Source organism: Bos taurus, chromosome 14 (genome assembly GCF_002263795.3).
Source record: "Bos taurus isolate L1 Dominette 01449 registration number 42190680 breed Hereford chromosome 14, ARS-UCD2.0, whole genome shotgun sequence".
Classification (NCBI taxonomy): domain Eukaryota; kingdom Metazoa; phylum Chordata; class Mammalia; order Artiodactyla; family Bovidae; genus Bos; species Bos taurus.
Window position 1 is genome coordinate 19,129,774 of NC_037341.1, and position 16,899 is coordinate 19,146,672.

Here is a 16,899-nt window from a genome sequence, read left to right on the forward strand (position 1 = left end):
TATATTATGTAATTTATTAACCGTGGCCTGTCATGATTATATTGTCATAGGGAGGAAACAAAATCTTTAGTGTCCAGAGATAATTAGTCCGGGGTTTTACTTTTAACTCAGATACTCTGCCAACAAGGTGAACGATGACCCAGCTCTCCTGTGGCGGGGTGGCCTTGTCTCTGCACCCAGTGCTAACCAGACCTGTTGTTCTCTCACTTTATCTATACTTTACTCATAACAGTTTGACCTCTGACATAGTGCCCCCAGAACATTTTCCAAACAATAATAATGAACTGCAAAGTACTTAGGTTGGACACTGACTGTGCAGGGCAGTAATAGACGAGAGGACAAAGGTTGGCCCTTTGCTGGGTATTCTTTGAGGAAATGTTAAAAGAAATGGGGAAAAAAACCTGTTGAATCATGGTAAAATTTGAACAGAACACTTTAAAATTACAGTAGGACAAAATAATTTTTTCTACTGTATTATCTAAAATAAATACGAAGGCCTGAAGCTTATTTAAGCTTTAACATGCAGAAAGGTAATAAAAAATACATAATCATAGAAAAAAGTATTTTGATTTATAGTTTACAAAGCCATTTTACTAACATGAAGTTCCATTTCAAGATCATAAAGTACATTCACTTTGCCCAGGGTTAAGAAATTACCCAAACCACCACCACCTCTCAGCCACTTGGTAAAGTTCACAGATCCTGTGGCCGTTGCCAGTGTTCTCAAGAGGCTCTCCCCTCGCTCAGGAGCTCAACCTCCTCCAATCCCACGCTGCTGGTCGGGTGGGTGGTGATGCACCGGACAAAACAGGTTAACGGCCCCACCTCCTTTCCAAGGACACTCCTCACTTCGTAACTCTGCAGGGAGGAGAGGCAGGCTGGTTAGAGCAAACAGCCCTGGACACCCTGCTCCCCGCCGACTTGGCACACCACAGCCAGAGCAGGAGGCCCTTCCCTGGCCCGTGACCCTCTCTGGAGGTGAGAATAGGCTGTGATACAAGCAAAGGAACTGCTTTTTTCTGGTAGCTGAGTTTGTTTTTACACAAGAACATCAAGAATGTCTCTTATCGATGTCTGTCAGTGGATACAAGGCGCACACCTCTCAGCTGGCCGCTCTAGGACAGAAGCTGGGGGGGAAGCACACGGGAAGCCATGCCTGGGGTCCCAGCGGGAGTTCTATCGCGCCTGCTGCTGACTCCCACTTCCGCAGTCGACCAGCACTTCTGGTCAAGGACTTGCTCTGCCTGCCTCAACAAGGTATCTCTCCCAGAGCTGCCCTGAGCTGAGCGCCTCTCCCCATGCTGTAGAAAGGCCTTCCATCTCACTGTCTGATGACAGTCTCAGGGAACAGGTTAGCCCTGGGCAAGCATCATGTCCACTTGGGAATGCAGAGCTCCAGGCGACGGGGCCCGGTGACCAAGTTGGGCAGTATGTTGTGCCCTCCTGGTCTCCAGGTATCAGACCTCAGGACACTTTCTTTGGGGGAATAGGGCTGAACAAAAAGAGAGGCTTATTGGTCTTCAGGAAGACTGAAGCCTCAGGTCACGTGTTCTTTGGGAAGTTTCTCCACAGGACCTGAGGCGCAGTGCTGGGGCTCCTCCCAGCCCTGCTCTGTGCCAGACACCTGATGGATGTCTGTGATCACTGAGTTCAGTGCTAACTTGCCCCTTCCATCATTAACGTGTCCTGGCAGGGAGACCCAGGCTGGGCGGTCAGCAGCATGGCCAGGGTTGGCGCGTCTGTGTTCCTGATGGGCACCTCACTGCCCTCACCCCGTGTCTGGCTTCTTGTGAGCATGGTGTGGTGGGAGGGGCATGGAGTGTGCCCCATCCCTGCTCAGGACCAGACGCATGCCATGAGGGGGTCCAGACCACGTGGGTTTCTGGCTCAGGGCCCAGCGAGGTCCCAGCCGACAGGAGCATAAGGGCCAGCCAGGGACTGGGGGACATCTGTGACCACAGTCTAGCCTTGTGACTGCTGCCCAGCAGAGCCATGTCCAGACAGTGGGTCTGTGTGCACAGCATAGACACACTGAGGCCTGAGATGGCTCCTTCTGCAGCAGTAAATGTCCAGATTGGTCTGGGATGTGGACGCTGTGAAGCCAGCTCACTGCAATCCCCGTCTCCCACCTACAAGACAGGCACAGCACCAAATGCCCTGTTTCCCCACCGTGGTTCACAGGGAGGTCCGACCTCCCTGGTAGCACGTTCAGGTAAAGCGAGGGAGAGAGCTGAGGTCCACGCAGGTGAAGGGGGGAAATGAGAGGATGAGACTGGACAGTGTGGAGGCCTCCCGCCGGGCTCCTGTGGCCAAGACATGAAGGTCACACCCCCTCGGTCACTCCCAGGGCTTCTGTGCTCATGAGGGGCCTCGCACAGGCGCAGTGGCAGGAAGGCGGCAGAGATGCTGGAGAAGGGGGCAGGAGGTTCCCACTCAGGGCTGAGAGGGACAAGGTGATGCTGTATGCCGCTGTGTCGTCTACGAGGGCTTCCCCGGTGTGTATCCATGGGGGGCCCAGGTCCCCTGGATACAAGCACTAAACTCTGACTTGGAAAAAAAAGTCTGAAAAATACCCTCTTTTTAAAATGCCAGGTTTGGCAGCTATAGTTTTCAATAATAACTCTATCATTTATAAATAGAGATTTAATTATACCTATATTGGGGGGAAATTAACATGAAGAAGTTAAAAACAATCACAGTACCAAACTCACACGTGCTCGTTTACATGAATACATGTATTTGTGTGTGAGTATAAAACGTGCCTCTGTTTTTAAAAGGTACAGTGTATTTTCTTTGACTCTTGCTTCTGTGATGTCACTCAGGTAGAGTGGTGGGTGTGACCACTGCCTTCACATCTGAAGCTGGACCTTGTTAAGTGGAGGCCTGAGACCCAACACTCCTGGGTCCTACCAGAAATGGCACAGTTTGTTCTGGGAATGCAGTCATGGTTCTCATGGAGAGTCATCTGATTCTTTGCAATTTGTGAATGTACATCCGCACCCTAAACTGACAGAGTTCAGGTGGTCTTCGTGGCCAATGCCCCCCTCTCACCCACACCCGTGTCCACTTCCTTCCAGGTAGACATAAAGCCTGAGAATCCACTGAGTGCAGAGGCGGGGTTGGGGGTGACGAGCTTGGCACCTCCCCAGTCCTACTGGCCTCGCCTCTGCTGGCAGAGCAGCACAAAGGGGACACTGAGGTGCTCGCCACTGGGCCTCTCAGCCAGGGCACTGGTGCACATGCCCCACACACATGGATCACATACACACAAGCATACACAAGCTCTCTAGGATGCAAGCAGTCGAGAAGTCGAATGTGTGGGAGGTACAGCCTGCCTCCATTAAAAGGGAATAAGTGAATGAGTGGGTTCCTACCAGGCCTCTCAGACTCCAGGCCCCTGAAGAGAGCAGGAGGTCGAGGGCCACTGTCCAGGGAGCCTGGGGCCCAGGAAAGGCACCCGGGTTACTGCAGGGCCCATGGATGCTCTGGGTGCCATCCCTAAGCACTCAGCCATGGGCTTCGATTTGTTCTGCTGTGTTCTCCTTGAGAAGAACTCCCCCAGCATCCTATCCTCCACGGTAACAAATTCCAAATGGCTCTGACACAGACAGAGCTCTCCTCCCTGAGGGCATGAGGTGAGATGGACCTGCCATATTTAGTGTCTGTTTAAAGCCCCCTACCTTGGAACTCTCCAATCCATGAGCCTTACCCAAGGACCAACAGTCACCGAACCACAGGCTCACCACCTGTGAAACACAGGACTTCCATCTGAAGAGAACACACGCAGGGTCCCTGTCGTCCCCACCCAGGCTGGCTACCCTCTAGCTGTCGCTTGTGAAGACTGCAGTGACCTTCCCTCTGCGGGTCTCTTTGCATCTGACAGGAGCCCTGTCCCTGTGGCCTCTCCAGTCAGTGTGGCCTCTGCCCATCTTGAGGACAGCAGGGAGCATGGGGGCTGGCTGCTCTAACTGCTGATTCCCATCACACTTGAACACGATCAGGGACACCTGTCCACAAGCCCTCCTCGAGACATTGGTCCCCACCGCACAGCAGCCCCTTGGATGAAGGTTTGTTGGGGGGAGGGGGCAGGGGGTCAACAAGTTGCTCTAAAGAGGTGCATGAGGCTGGGGATTCAAGTTGGAACCGCAGCCAGACCAGGGCTCCTTACAGATTCTGTGCACGGACATTCCGATTTACTCAAAACTCTGACATCTGGTGTAAAGTAAAGACTGTAATAAGTGCCACTTCTCCCCCCACCCCTAAGCCCAGGAGGGGCTGGCAAGCAGCTAGGAGGGCTGCATGGAGCCTCCAAATTCAGGCTGGATGCAGAGTGGGCCTGTGGCTGTGGGAACCCTTAGCTCTGCCGATGTGAGCATCCTCTTTGCCAGCAACTGCAGGAGCTGTGCACGTCTGCCACCTGGGTTTCAAACACTGAGAGCAGACACGCAAGCCCCTCACAAGCTTCTGCATGGCTCTGACATGGACAGAGCTATCTGCTCCATAAGGGTGTGAGGCAAGGCAGGTGTGTGCAATTAGGTAGGTGTGTAAGGGAATTCAAGTGTGTAAGGTAAAGTGAGTGTGTAAGGTGAGAGGTGTGTAAGGTAATACCAGTGTGTAAGATGAGGTGGATGTGTAAAGTGAGATGGGTATGCAAGGTGAGATGGGTGTGCAAGGTAAGGTAGGCCTGTAGGTGAGGTAGGTGTGTAAGGTTAGGTGTGTAAGGTGAGGTGGGTGTATAAAGGAATGCAGGTGTGTAAGGTGAGGTGGATGTGTAAGGGAATGCCACTGTGTAAGTTGAGGTGGTAGTATAAGGTAACAGTTGTGTAAGGTAACAGGTATGTGAGGTAAGGTGGGTGTGTAAGGTAAAGTGGGTGTGTAAGGTGATATGGATGTGTAAGGAGGTAGATGTGTGAGACTGGTGTGCAAGATAAGGTAGGCATGTAGGTGAGGTGGTTGTGTAAGGTGAGGTAGGTGTGTGAGGTAGGGTGGATGTGTAAGGGAACACAGGTGTGCAAGGTAAGGTGGGTGTGTAAGGTGAGGTGGGTGTGTGAGGGAATGCAGGTGTGTAAGGTGAGGTGGATGTGTAAGGGAATGCCAGTCTGTAAGTTGAGGTGGGTGTGTAAGGTAACGTGTGTGAGGTAAGGTGGGTGTGTAAGGTAAGGTGGGTGTGTAAGGTGAGATGGATGTGTAAGGTAATGTCAGCGTGTAAGGTGAGGTGTGTATGCTCAGGTGGCAGTCTCTTTCAGGAGCATGCCTCACACCTCTTCACAAAGCCACCACCATTCAGTCAGGGTAGCTCTGAGAGGTTTCCATGCACTCAGACTCACCCAGCAATTTAAAAAATGTATGTCTCAGATAGCTGTTCTATTAGGTCTAACTTGAAACCTTGAGACCATCCTATCACAGTGGAAGCCAGGGGACAGAGCCCCATATCTCCTGCAGGACTGATGAGAAGTAACCTCAGTTCCGAAAGGGAAAGGCGTGAGTCAGAGGAGGAAGCAGGGACCGAGCTGAGCCTCCAGAGTCTGACCTCTATTGGTGCCCAGCACACGAGGAACAGGCAGAGGGGAGAAGCACACACCCAGGGGCTGGGCCTCCACTTACCCCATCCTCGCAGGCAGCAAACTTCAGGAGCGAAGAGATGCTGTCTTGTAGCAGCTGCAAGAACCACCAAGGGGGCTGCGTCAACACCCAACCCCACTCACCGGAAACACCCCTCCCGGGGACTGCCGTGTGGCTCGAGGCCACCAGCCCCACTGCAGAGACTGAGCCTTCCCTCCCCGGGAAGAGACCAGGAGAGGCAGCCCCCTCCTGGCCGCAGGTGAAGGGGCCCTGGAGGTGGACACAGACGCACCAGCCCCTGCCGGCTCCTACCTTGACCCTGACTGTGCACCGGGGTTGCGAGGGGGAGTCCAGGAAGACCTGCAGGTGCCTCCTGAGGATGGGCAAGGTGACCACGTGGGAGCAGTCCCCACAGGAGAAGGTGCCGCTGCTGTTGGAGACAAGAGGACAGAGAGTGGGAGCCTGGTGGGGACAGACAATTGCTGCACCCCGGGTCTGGGCGTCACGTTCAGAAACCCAGGTCTTGACACAGGCCCGAAGCAGCCTGGGCGCAGAGATCTGGCCACTTGTGGAGTGGCCGGAGGAGGGAGAGACCTGGCAGGGAGCTCACCCGGCTGAGCGCCTGGCCAACAAGGGGCGGGGCCAGGCAGACCTGCTCTGGTCACCTGTGTCCCTGCTCCTTCCTGCCTCCCAGGAACCTAGCTCCACGCTCCCGTCGTCTCCAAGTCCTGGCCTGCACTGTCTGGTCTGGGCCCGAGGCCACCACCCAGCAGGTGTCCAGCAGCAGGAAAGTGAGGGCGCCCTGGGTGCCTCTAACGGCCAGTGGGGCCAGAGGACTGGCTCGGAGGGTGGGTCCAGGGTGTGTGGGGGGCAGGGGGCAGTAATGCTGGGCAGGAAGGTATGTCAGCTTGCGAAGGGTCGCCCGTGCGGTCACCAGCATGCCACACATTTATGTTTGCCCTAAGTTCTTTCTCTCCCACTTGACAACAGAGGAGCTGAGGAAGCCCGCTCTTTTCTCTTCTAGGACCAGAGGAGCCTCAGGGAGCAGCAGGAGCGCAGTGGTGACTTGGGGAGAAAACGCGCCCAGCCTCCTTTGGCAGCTCGGCTGCCCCATGTGCCCCCTTAGCCCCAGGCCGTGGGGTTCCTGGCGGCTGCCCCCTACCTGTCTGCCAGGCTCCGTTCCAGTCTCTCGCTGCCACACAGATCACACACAGGCCACGAGCAGGCGGTGCTCTCGTCCACAGCAACCACGGTGCCTGGGATCAGGGAAGGGGAGCTGGGCTCAGAGGCGGCTCTGTCCCCCAGCCTCTCTGTGCCCCTCAGGTCACAGATGGTAACAGGAGGTGCCCAGGTTTGTTTCCTCAATTTGTGAGTTTATATAAATGCTCCTAAACTTATTATTATTACTTCCCTGGTGGCTCAGATGGTAAAGCATCTGCCTACAATGCGGGAGACCCAAGTTCAATCCCTGGGTTGGGAAGATCTCCTGAAGAAGGAAATGGCAACCCACTCCAGTATTCTTGCCTGGAAAATCCCATGGATGGAGGAACCTGGTAGGCTATAGTCCATGGGGTTGCAAAGAGTTGACACGACTGAATAACTTCACTTTCACTTTCAAACTTATTATAATTCCCATTTATTGCACTAAGTTACAGCAAAGGACAAGTTTTAAAGCGTAAGCCTATTACCACCTACCCGAGTATTTTTGTCTTTGCGTTCTCCCAGCATGCGTGTTATGAGTACGTGACAAGAACGCATGCCTGCGCCGTCACGTCCTGCCCTGAGGCTCTGCATGACTGAAGATTTACGTCAGGGTTCCCCTGACCACTCTCCAGACTGGACACTAGGCGTCCAAACTGCTCTAGGACAAGGCAGCAGGCATCTGTCTACTGGGCCCTTTCCGTGAAGGGCTCTTCCCCTGGAATGGACTCATGGGGTGGACGGAGTCACTGTGTCCAAAAGTGTGAGCCCAGAGATGGAAAAACCCTCAGAGGTGCATCCCACAGGACCTCTGGCTCACACTGTTCACATTCGCCCACTGCCTGGACATTTACAGTAAGCATCTGCCTCCTGGATGGTGGAATGGAATCCCACATCTTGGTTTCCACTTTCTTGATAAGGAAAGATTCTTACTGGTTTGTTAGTATCTCCTCTTATGTGGTTTCCCTATTTCTCTTTACTCCAACATTTGTGATTTATTTATTCAACAAACAAATATGTATACAATGTTTTTTACTGTGGGATATAAATGTAGCACTGTGAACATAAGAATAAATGCCACAATTACAATGGACTCCACAGTCTGACTGGGAAAGCAGATAAACAAATGAGTAAAAATATCATGAAATATGGGAGAAAATATCCGCAAAAGACACTCTGATAAAGAATTGCTATCCAAAATATACAAATAACCGTTAAAACTCAATAATAAGAACCAGAATAACCTGATTAAAAAATGGGCCAAAAACTTCAACAGACACCTAACCAGAGAAGATACACAGACGGCAAAGAAGCACACAAGAAGATGTCCAGTGTCATGTCATGAGGGAAATGCAAATGAACACAGAAGTGAGACACCGCTGCACACCTATGAACACAGAAGTGAGACACCCCTGCACACCTATGAACACAGAAATCAGACACCGCTGCACACCTATGAACACAGCAATGAGACACCCCTGCATACCTATGAACACAGCAATGAGACACCCCTGCACACCTATGAACACAGCAATGAGACACCCTTGCATACCTATGAACACAGCAATGAGACACCCCTGCACACCTATGAACACAGCAATGAGACACCCCTGCACACCTATGAACACAGCAATGAGACACCCCTGCACACCTATGAACACAGCAGTGAGACCCTGCTGCTCACCTACAGGGGCAGCCAAGTCCTGAGCACTGATGCACCAAATGCTTCTGAGGATGTGGAGCAACAGGAGCTTGCAGTCACTGCTGGTGGTAATAAAACATGGTATGGCCACTGTGGACAGTTTGGCAATTTCTTACACAATTAAACACTGTCCTATGGTACAATGAACCAATCACACTCCTTGGTATTTTCACAAAGGAGTTGAAAACACAGGTCCACATACACATTGCTGCTGCTGCTGCTGCTGCTAAGTCGCGTCAGTCGTGTCCGACTGTGCGACCCCATAGACGGCAGCCCACCAGGCTCCCCTGTCCCTGGGATTCTCCAGGCAAGAACACTGGAGTGGGTTGCCATTTCCTTCTCCAATGCGTGAAAGTGAAAAGTGAAAGTGAAGTTGCTCAGTTGTGTCTGACCCTCAGCGACCCCATGGACTGCAGCCTTCCAGGCTCCTCCGTCCATGGGATTCTCCAGGCAAGAGCACTGGAGTGGGGTGCCATTGCCTTCTCCACATTGGCATGTGGCTATTTACTCTTAATTACCAAAACATGGAAGCAACCAAGAAGTCCTTCAGTAGGTGAATGGATACATAAAGTCTGGCTTATCTAGAAAGTGCAACACTGTTCAGTAATTTTTAATAAATGAGCTCTCTGGTCATGAAAAGACATGAAGGAACCTTAAATGCATATTACTAACCGAAAGAAGCCAATCTCAAAAGGCTACAGACTGTATGATTCCAACTATAGGACATTGTGGCAAAAGCAAAACTATACAGATTGTGAAAAGATCAGTGGCTGCCAGGTATTAAGGGGGAGGGCTGAAGAGGTGGAGCACAGACGTTTTAGGTCAGGAAAACCACTCGGTACAGCACTGTAATGATGGCTGCATGTCATAAGTTTGTCTAAATCCACACAATGTAGTCACCAAGAGTGACCCCAGCTATAGCTATGACTCTGGGTGATGAGAGTCGGTACAGGTTCATCAGTTACAACAAACGCACCATCTGGTGGGGGTGCTGACGGTGGGGGAGGTTGTGCATGTGTGGGGGTAGAGAGAATGTGCAAAATCTCTGAACCTTCTGCTCAATTTTGCTAAAACTGCTCTAAAAAATAGTGTCTTGAAGGAAAAAAAAAAGTAGAACATAAAATACATGCTAAATTGAGAAATGGAAAAGACCCCTTAGAGGGGCCTAAGAGAGGCCCTCTAGGCTGGCCTAAGTGTCAGGGGAGGCTTCCTGAAAGAATGGAGCTGAGGTGGGGCTGCTGGTAGGGAGGGGCACAGGCCCACCCTTTACCCTGAGGCAGAGAAAAAGGCAGGTGAGACAGCAGAGAACTGTTCGGGCCAGCACCTTCCAAGTCTCCTTGGGATTCTAGACTTGATCTTGGAAGGGATGAGAAGCCAGGAAGGAATTTTAAACAGGAGATTGAGTTGGTCTAATTTTCTTGGAATGTGAAGCACTGTACATACCATCAAGATACACTGCAAATCTCAGACCATCCTTGTTGAAGAGTGGTGAAATGAGACATGTGAGAAAAAGTAAGATGTGAACTAAGTTTCCAGAAAAACAGGAGAGTCATCCTTCCCACTCTTGGAGCAAAGAATTTAATTTTCCACTAGAACAAACATTAGGAGAAAATTTATCTGTAGAGGATAAAATAATGAGAACTAAGTAGGCTTGGTTTATTAAAATGCATTCCTGCAATGCATCCTTGAATGACTTTTTGAAAAGGAAAATAATACATCCTGATTTAAAAAAGACTGCCTAGCTAATTTCATTGTTCTTACAAATCTAATCAAGATTGAGTCAAAGTTAAGCCAGTAAAAGCACAGCCGGAAGGCTTGTCTTCACAGAGGGCAGAGTCCAAGCTGAGGGGAGGGCTCCCAGCACAGAGACTCAATCACACAGTTATGGCGAGTCTCCTAAATGAATTAAGAAAAAGAAGACTGGTACAAACCACAGTTCCTTTTATCCTACGGTATCCGTGAGCGCTAACAATATTTACAATTACATGGGATTAAGCAATTTCCTTCCAATTACAGAACACGACTCGAGCTGAGGAAATACATTTTGTCTGGGGTCTTCATACCACTGGCAACCCCCTTCTGGCAAGCCAGGCAATGGCTGGATCTGGGTTTGATCCCTGGCTCCCAGTGTGCATAAAAGTTACGTCCACACTATACTATGGCTTATTAAATGTGCAACAAATGCATAATGTCTAAAAAACGAACACCTTAATTAAAGAATACTTAATTGCTAAATTACGTTAACTGTCATCTAAGCCTTCAGCAAGTTGCAATCTTTTTGTAATAGTAGCATCGAAGATCACTGATCACAGATCACCATGACAAATATAACCATAAGGAAAAAAATTGAAATACTGCGTGAATTACCAAAATGTGACACCAAAACACTAAGTGAGCTACTGAAGAAACAGCAGGGAGAGACTTGCTTGACACACGGCTGCTACAAACCTTCAATGTGTAAAAAGCATAGTATCCACCAAGCACTATAAAACGAAGTAAGCCTGTATTAAAGAATCGGAATCAATAATTCATAACTTTCCAAAACAAAGCACCAGGCCCAGAGGAGTTCACTGATCAATTGGAGCAAACATTTAAGAAAGAAATTATACCAATCCTATGCAGTTCCCTCCAGAAGACAGTAGCAGAGGGAGGGAGTACTTCTCAGCTCATCCCCTAACAACAGCATGCACCTAATTCCAAACCCAGATACAGACACTACCTGAAAAGACAACTACAGACCAGGGTCTGTCATGAACAGAGCTGCAAATGTCCTTAGCAAGATATCAGCAATCTAATCCAACTATATATAAAAAAGGATTACACCATGACCAAATGGGACTTATTCTAGGTTTATAGGCCAATTCAATATTTTAAAAAATCAACTAATTTATCACCGGGTGTAATTTATCACCGGGCTTCCCTGGAGGCTCAGCACTAAAGAATATACGCCAGTGCAGGAGACACGGGTTCAATCCCTGGGTCGGGAAGATCCCCTGGAGAAGGAAATGGAAACCCACTCCAGTATTCTTACAAGGAAGTTCCATGGACAGAGGAGCCTGGTGGGCTACAGTCCATGGGGTCATAAAGAATCAGACATGACTTACCGACTAAATAACAACAGTCTATCATATCAACAGAATAAAGAAGAAAAATCATATGATCGTATCAATAGATGTAGAAAAGCCACTTGACAAAATCCAATACCCACTGATGATAAAAACTCTCATTAATCAACGAACAGAGGAAGTTTCCTCACCTTGGTAAAGAACATTTATTAAAAGCCTACAGTTGGAATAAACCAATAAAGAAGTTCTGTGATTTAGGAAAGGATGACCCTAAAGGATTAATACAGAGGAGGCCTAGATGACAGCTGACAGCAGAGCAATCAGTCAAGGAAGGTTCAGAGGGACAGAAGGCTCCAGGAGAGAAATTACATAGGAAAAGGATGGCTCCAAAGATCTGTCACCATTTTTGAGGATTTGGAAAATAATTAAGAGTATAGAGCAGGCAGTGTAAGTAAAACAAAATTCAACACAAAACTCCATGAAAAGAATCATACAAGAAAGGAAATACAGTATGTACTAGTTTCCTGTTCAGCGAAAAATATTTATATAATCATTATAATAAAATACCATTTACTGTTTTTCATCTATGAGGATCAACCTGCAACAAAGGGCAAAGCTTTACAGCTACAGAACGGAACATTATCAATCTTAATAATCAGAACTGACTGGAGGGGAAGTAAGAGACCGGTACATTCTTTCCCTTCAATATGTGGAATAAAGAGATATTATCTTTAGCTGAAAAAACAACAAACACTCAAAACCTGACAGCTGACATCACTGACTAATGGTGGGAAAGGTGGTGCTTTCTCCTTGAGATCAGGAACAGGGCAAGGAGGTCTCTCTCATCACTTCTCTTCAATCTGGTGCTGGGAATCCAGCTAAGGTGAGAAGGCCAGAAAAAGAAATAAAATGGATAGAGACTGGGAGTGAAGAAAAACTTGTCCTTGTTCACAAGTGACAGTTTCCTATATAGACTATCTCAAAGAATCAACAAGAAAAAAATCTAGCGCTACAAAATGATTGTAGCTAGGTTGTAGGATACAAAGGTAAAATACAAAACTCAATTGCTTTCCTATACACTAACAATGAACAAGTGAAATTTTAAATTAAAAACATACAATACCATTTATATTAGCTAAAATAAATGAAATACTTAGGTATAAGTGTAGCAAAATACATACAGATCTGTATGAGAAAAACTGTAACACTGCTGAAATACATCAAAGATCAAAATTATGAGAGAGATAGTCCATGTTCACGTACAGGAAGACAACACTGTTAAGATGTACACTTTTTCTAAGGTGCACTGCAGATTCAACACAATTCTCATCAAAAGCACAGCAAGTCACTTTGTGGATACCATAAGCCAAGTTTCAAGTTTACACGGGAGGCAGAAAGGCCTAGAGTAGGCAGGACAATACTGGAGAAGAATGGAGCTGAGGACAGACACACAACAGAGCCACCGTCATCAAGACAGCATCCTACCCTCGAAAGAAAAAACCAACGCAACAGACCAGAGAGCCCAGAAACACACCCACACGAACACAGTCAACTGACCTGACATTTCAATAGAGGAAAAGACAGTGTTTCCAATAGTGTTACAGCAACTGACAAACACCCTGGAAAAACAGGAATCTAGAAAAAGACCTTACCTCTTCTACAAAATTTAACTCAAAACAGATTGTATACTGAAGTGTAAAATGCAAAACTATAAAATTCCTAGAAGAAAACAGGAAAAAAATCTGGGTGACCTTAGTCCGGCAATGAGTTTTTAAATACAACATCAAAACCACAATTCATAGGGAAAAATAAGTCTATGTTGGACTTCATTAAAATTAAAATTAGTCCACAAAAGACACTGTTAAGAGATGAGATGCCATAGATGGGAAAAGATATTTGCAAAATACCTATCTAGGACAGGACTGCTATCCAAAATATATGAAAAACTCAAAAAACTCAATAAGAAAGTGAGTAACCCAAATAAAAACGGACAAAGCCCTTGGCAGACACCTCACCACAGAAGATATACAGATGTCAAATAAACACAGGAATGACGTTCCATAGCACATGCTGTCAGGAAAACGCAAACTGAATCAGCAACCTGACACTAGCACACACCTGAGAGAATGACTGACGATCTACAACCTGAGAATACCCAGTGCTGGGAGGACGGAGCAGGGGGATGTCACATGTCACAGCTCTGCTCCAGGAGCGCGAGGCAGCCTGTGTCGGCCCAGGGTCACTCCACAGGCACCGCTGGCCAGAGACCCTCCACCAACACTGCCCCTCTCCAGACCGGTCACAGAGGATACCTGATCTCCCTCATCTTGGGCTGTACCTCCCGACACTCCCTTTGGTCACCACGTCTGGACATGGGGTGTTCAGTCTCAGCCTCACGTTCTGCCCTCTGAAGGGCCACTTCCTACAGATGCCTCCCCCATCACGTGAGGAGGGAGCACAACTTCTGCTGCTGCTGCTATTTGTGATTGTGGCCCACATGAAAACTATGTCAGACATCAGGCATACACCCAAAGAACAGGAAGTAGATGTCCACCCAAGGACCTTACATGAAAATTCAGAGCAGCATGAGTTATAGGATCAAACAAGTGTGCATCCACTGATGAATGGATAAATAAAACAGGCTCTATCCATATGATGGACTATTCAGCCCCAGAAAGGAACAAAGCCTGAGAAACGCCTTGAAAATGTCCTGCTGAGTGCAAGCAGCCAGAAACCAAGGAGCACACAGCGTATGATTCATTCACATGAGTGTCCATGAGGTAGAGGGCAGAGGAGCAGGAGCCAGGGGCTGGGAGGGGATGAGATATGAGTGCTGACGGACACAGGGTTTCTCTCTGGAGCTTAGTGGCCATGCTTGCACAACTGTATGAATACACTACAATGAGTTGCACACTTTAAAAGGGTGAATTTCTGCTCAATGACACTGTGATTGAAAACTAGGCTGCCACTCTATTTTCAAAGCCAGTGAGACGACAAAGGCCAAAATGTAAACTAGGAGAGGGTTGCACAGTACTGTAAATGGACTGCCACCGAATTTCTTGTTCAAATGGTTAAATTTTGTATTTTGTAAATCTCACTGTAAATTATTATTTCTTTAAAATGTGAGGTTCTTTAGGAAAGGCAAGTCTCTGTCTCACCACTGTCTGCACGCTCCTGGCCTGCATCTCTATGCTTCTTACTCCCTGGCTGCAGGTAAGAGCGGTCTGGCTCCAAACCCTTCTCAGGAAGCCAGCTCTTCAGGTACATTTTCTCATAAAATGCGGGAGGGGTTTGGGGGTGGGAACTGTCACCCGGAGTCACTTCCTCCTCCTTCCAGGGGCTCTGAGCCTGGATGACCCACCCTGGGAGACCCGAGGGGATGGGAGCCTGGAGAGCATAGGCCGCGGAAAGTCTGTGCGGCTCTGCAGAGTCCGGCCTTCACGCCTGTCCACCGGCCTGCCCAGCCTCCAGACTCTCAGCCAACCTCTCCTGTGCTCCTCCCAATAGCCAACAGCCAGCCCCCATTTTACTCCAGAGTCGACCCGTGGTGCTGAAAACAGGGCTTCATCAAGACAAAAACCTGACTGTTCCACTCCGTTAGCACAGCTGGGACAGCAGAACAGGACAGGGCCAGCTGGCCACCTTGGCCCCTCTCCTCCAGCACATGGAGCTTGTGCAGCTGTCCTGGGTTTCCCACGTGCCCTCCCACCTTTCTGAAAGGCCTGCACCAACTCTGCCTGGGCAGGGGTGGCAGTCTGGGCCCCATCCCTGCTGTCGCTGGCTCCAGCCCCCGAGCCCCCAGCCAGCCGCCCGCCTGTGGCAGTCGGAGCACAGAACTTTGGCTTCCCCGTCAGCCCACGGACTCCTTAACCAGTCTCTGAGGTCAGTCCTGCCATCCTTGGAGCAGAGATGAGAGAGCGGGGGCAGGAACAGACCCAGCTGACGGCTGGAGCCTGCCTTCTTCAAGTCCATGAGCCTGAGGAGCTACATCTTGGTGGGAACACTAGGGTAAAGGGAATGCACTGAAGGAAACACAGCGGACACGTGCTCAGCCTCACAATCACACAGGGGACTTGGGCTCAAGCAGCAGTGGGGTCACAGCCTTTGCTGTTCATAAAAAGCACACGGGGTTTGGGGGTCGAGTGGCCCTGGGGTGGAGGACACAGGCCCGCGACGTACGTGTGGAACCTCTGTACCTTCTGGAAACTGACTAGCACGGTGCTGTCCCAGATCACTGTTCCCCCACGTGTCCGGTCTCCTGACCGAACTCTCCCTCACATACACCTCCGCCCTGAATCCCCCTACCCCCGACTGCCACCCCCGCCACACACACCTCTGCCACCTCCTCCCACTTCGGAGCTCACCCACCCTGCCCCGTCAGCAGCCTGGGCAGGTGTGCTCGCCCCCCACCCCCGCCCCGCCCCGCCCCTCATCTGACAGGCTCACCCTCCCCTCCCCCTCGGCTCAGGGCTCCTGTCTGTGCCCACAGGGAGGGCCCAGGACAGGCACTCGGAGCCCCAGAGGCTGCCAACCTGGCTCTGCTTGTGTCTGAAAGGCCGGCGTCTTTTCATTTTGTTCCTCATGTACCCTATGTCAGGTACTCAACAAACACTCACTGAATAAATAACGAACACAAAGTGAGTGGGGTATTTAAGAAAATACAAATCTCTCTTCCATCAAGATCGATACACACCTTGGATGCTGCAAATGGAGTTGACCCGAGTGGCAGGGCCCAGCTCATCCAGACGCAGGGGGCCCGTCAGCTCCCAGGCACCCAGGGTCACACCCTCACGGGGTTTCAGAGGCAGGAGGACAGTTCGGCCAACACAGACAATCTGACCTGCCAACAGAGATGCTTTGGATTACTGCAGTTCTAGGTTTGAAACTAGCAAGTTCTCCTGCCAGGAAAGACTCATCCTTTGCCAGCCTCCTGGCAGTTAGTGGCAGAAGGGATGGCCAGGGGCACTGGTGTGGGGCCCCTGTGTGTCCAGGGACACAGCCTATGCAGAAAGGGAGCCAGAGCTGTAAACACACACAAACACGGGTTCACATTCGATGCAGAAAGATCAATTTCGTGTCACGCAGCTTCAACACTGAAAATATGCTGTCCAGGCAGGGTCCTACTGTGGTTCCTGGAAAGAGTGCTGACGGGTTATAAGCAGAGAGTCAGGTCTCCGTACCTACAGGCCCCATATCTGCAGACTCCAGCCAGAACGGATGCAGACTACCGTGGGTGGAACACACTTAGGGAAAGTTCCAAAAGGCAAAATGTGGATTTGCTGCACATCAACCAGTATTTACACAGCCTGACATGGCACGAGGTACATGTTTTACAGGGTTTACCTGGTAAGAACATGTATGTAGGTCACA

The 16,899-nt window shown here is 49.6% G+C and overlaps 1 protein-coding gene across 4 annotated transcripts in view; it reads right to left on the minus strand.

Annotated features, from left to right (window-relative positions):
* Window positions 1-545: 545 nt before the first annotated feature.
* The window catches only part of SPIDR (scaffold protein involved in DNA repair), a 275,881-nt gene continuing 259,527 nt past the window's right edge, over window positions 546-16,899 (minus strand). For all 4 annotated transcript variants that reach the window (XM_025001813.2, XM_025001816.2, XM_025001815.2 and 1 more), the window contains 5 exons: window positions 16,223-16,369; window positions 6,725-6,818; window positions 5,875-5,992; window positions 5,605-5,658; window positions 546-858 (listed from right to left, as the gene is read on the minus strand). In XM_025001813.2, coding sequence (XP_024857581.1) covers window positions 724-858; window positions 5,605-5,658; window positions 5,875-5,992; window positions 6,725-6,818; window positions 16,223-16,369 — 548 coding nt within the window. In that variant the 3' untranslated portion in view covers window positions 546-723. The remainder of the gene's footprint in view (window positions 859-5,604; window positions 5,659-5,874; window positions 5,993-6,724; window positions 6,819-16,222; window positions 16,370-16,899) is intronic.